Genomic DNA, 3,301 nt, shown 5'->3' on the forward strand with positions numbered 1-3,301 from the left:
GAGAGTGGAATTGCTTAATTTTGGTTCCATGCACACTATGGCATGTGTTGTTGTAATGCAATGAGGACTCTTGAAATTCAACAGTTTTCTTCTCTTTAATTTGAAACCTTCCATGATATTCTGAATAGAAAAAATATTGTAGCAGAAAATGAGACATGCATCAATTAAAAGCATACACTTTGAGTTTAATACCTATTTTCCCTCAATAGAAATCATCATCATTATAATCACACTTGGAGGTGGTTTATAGGTTTATAGTGTTTTGTCTTCATTGAAGGAAAGTGAATTAGTATGATTTTGATGTACCAAGAACATTCACTAGCATTACCTAGGTAGGCTTGACACAATGGATGGACAACTAAAGTCTAGCTAAAGTCTATGGTTGAAAAAGGCCTTTTTTATAACCCCTAAAGTCTAAGAACTTAACTCCATGATGGGAAGAGATCTATAAAAGACAAGAGTTGTCACTAATGAGCTTACCTTAAACTTTGTGAAAAATGAAAAAAAAAGGCTCATTTTCTTCAATCACGAAATCAAGTTTTCCTTCCAAAAATAACCGTCATTATTTTAATCACTAAATCCAATATTTCAAAATTCATGCGTTGACCAAGGTTTTCTTTGACCAGTTAAAGTGTGTACACGTGTTGCAGCGCCGGGCACCGGCCATCCGAGGGGCGGTTGTTGCCGCCCGTCAACGATGGACAGAGGACTAGTCACTATGCACAAGCTCGGTAACACCCATGCTCTACAAAATCAATGATGGCAACCGCCAACATGAATGTGAGCAGACAGAAGAAGCCGATGGTCTGTGCCTTGAAGGTCCAATGATCAAAAAACATGACTCTGTTTGCCAATGCCCGCGGCCCCTGAAAAAGCAAAAAAGCATGGAAGAGGGACTCTGAGACAGCTATGTACTGGTAGAAAACCTGCATGGAAAGCTTCAGCAGCTTGCGCGGGAACTTGTATGCAGCATACACTTTGTAGGGTAAGAAGGAAAGGGTAAGGAGGCCCGCTAGCACACCGATCCAACCGCCCACAACAAACTTGTTGGATTTGTAATCAGTTGTTTCACTGAAGGCTGAAGACGAAGATGACGATGATGGGTGCGGATGTGCCTGGTACATTTGTGAACATACTGATGATGATGATGACGATGACGAAGACGACAACAATGACAACAGTTGTGGTGGTGGTGGTAGGTATGGGCATGTAGATGACTTGAATGATGGGCGTGGGTGTGAGAAAGATAGAGTTGTGCATGAAGAAGATGATGATGATGATGATGTGTATGTGTATGGTTGGCTCGATTGTGAAGATGATGATGATGACGATGATGGGCATACATATGATTGTGAAAGTGATGATGTGTATGGGCATGAAGACGTTGATAACGATGACCGCCATGTGTATGTTGATGATGAGGATTGCAAAGCGGGTGGGCATGAAGATGATCGTGTGTAGGGGCATGAACATGTTGATGACGATGACTGCAATGTGTATGTTGATGACGATGATTGCAATGTGGGTGGGCATGAAGATGATCGTGTGTAGGGGCATGAACATGTTGATGACGATGACTGCAATGTGTATGTTGATGACGATGACTGCAGTGCAGGTGGGCATGAAGATGTCGATGATGTCGATGGGCATATGTATATTTGTAAAGTTGATAATGTGTGCGCGCATGATGATGAGGATGGACAAGATGTGTATGGGCATGAAGATGACGATGATGAGGGACACAATGTGTAGGCGTATGAGGGCGATGACGACGACGATGGGTATGTGTGTGGTTGGCTGAATTGTAAAGATGATGGTAATTGGCAGGATTGTGCAGAAGATGATGATGGGTCTGTGTTTGATTGGCTAAATGGGGAAGGTGTCGATGATGGGTGTGTGTTAGAGTGGCTAGATTGTGAGGATGAAGATGGTATATTTGGGCTGGATTGGGATGATGGGTATGGGTATGCGTCTACTTGAATCTTGCTTGCAACCCACTTGGAAACCATGACTCTGAAGAGACCCAGGATGGCCAAGGGGACGGTGGTGTTGGGCAGGTAAGGAATCCCTTCCGTTGATATGGCATATTTGACGGCGAGGATTCCCTGATAAGCAGCGCTGAGGGTGAGGATACCTTGAGAGCTAAAAGGGCCGGCCATCTCCAATCTGCGCAGCTGCATGGGATGAATATTCTCAGCAAAGACGTAGGGTAAAGGGGGCATGAAGGGGTGCTCTTCGTGGTTGATCAAGGCCAATTGCTTGGTATCCCAGCGCTTGGCAATGCACCTGTAGGCAAACATGGAGTAGTAGCGCCAAGAGAGGTTCAAAGGGTTGTAGTACCTGCACAACCACGAGAGTCTGAGTGCAAATGGGGCTCCAGAGAGGGTGGTGTCCACCTCGCCTGCAAGCAAGTGTGTCGCAAGGACCAGAAAGAAGGACCGCAGAGCCACCCCAAAGAGATAAAAGCTTGTGGTTTTGTAGCAGACACCAAGGGATTCGCTCATCTCTGCAGATACACAAATGCACAGTAACGTTGTCTCAAAGCTTCACTAGCTCTAGCCCCCCTCTCTCTCTGTGTGTCTCCAATCTGCTTGTCTTCCTCTCTAATCCATGGGAAGAGGCTAGTCTGTACCCAGAGGCACTACCAGACTCTTTAACACACACAGGCTCACAGCCTTCTGACCGAACAATGCCTTGCTTATTATAAGTTGGGTAAATAATGCTCCTCCTAGATTTTCAAGAATAATAACTAACCCATCTTAATATGTACCTTTGAATTTCCAACCTTCATGTAGAGCCTTTAAGCATTTCAGTACCAAGGAAGTCAACATAACGACTTGGAAAGCTCTTTCTGTAATGGGTGCACGCTTGCAAATGCACAACTCCTAATAATGCACCAAAAATTCATCAAAAGTAAAAGGTGCACCCAAGAAATGTTAGGTATGACACACACAAAAGCACCTTTTTTAAAACTTCCAGAGTAGAAACTTTAGGTGTGGCACATGCAAAAAGTACCTCTCAGTCAATTGATAAGGTGATACCTACAAAAGAACACCTTTGAACTTTTCATTCGTCAAAAGAAAATTTTCACAAGGAAAAAGAACACCTAAGTTGAACTTTTCATTTGTCATCAAAAGAAAATTTTACTCACAAGGATTCTTTTTTTTTTGGGGGGGGAATAATAAAGTATATTTATTAACTATTGAAAGTCAAACCAACAACATATCCATACCCAACTTTCTCACAACCTCTAAAACCCCACATCCACACTACTCTACTCCTTTTTTATCTCGTTCATAAT

General features: G+C 43.1%; 1 protein-coding gene across 1 annotated transcript; it reads right to left on the reverse strand.

Moving 5' to 3' along the window:
• Positions 1-606: 606 nt before the first annotated feature.
• LOC147635655 (uncharacterized) lies at positions 607-2,748 on the reverse strand. Its single transcript, XM_086802222.1, has one exon. It carries the CDS (start codon positions 2,502-2,504, stop codon positions 717-719), a length of 1,788 nt encoding a protein of 595 aa, XP_086658348.1. The 5' UTR covers positions 2,505-2,748; the 3' UTR covers positions 607-716.
• Positions 2,749-3,301: the final 553 nt, after the last annotated feature.

The sequence above is a fragment of the Cibotium barometz genome, chromosome 9, assembly GCF_041138505.1.
Source record: "Cibotium barometz isolate CiBa-2024 chromosome 9, ASM4113850v1, whole genome shotgun sequence".
In the NCBI taxonomy this organism is placed as follows: domain Eukaryota; kingdom Viridiplantae; phylum Streptophyta; class Polypodiopsida; order Cyatheales; family Cibotiaceae; genus Cibotium; species Cibotium barometz.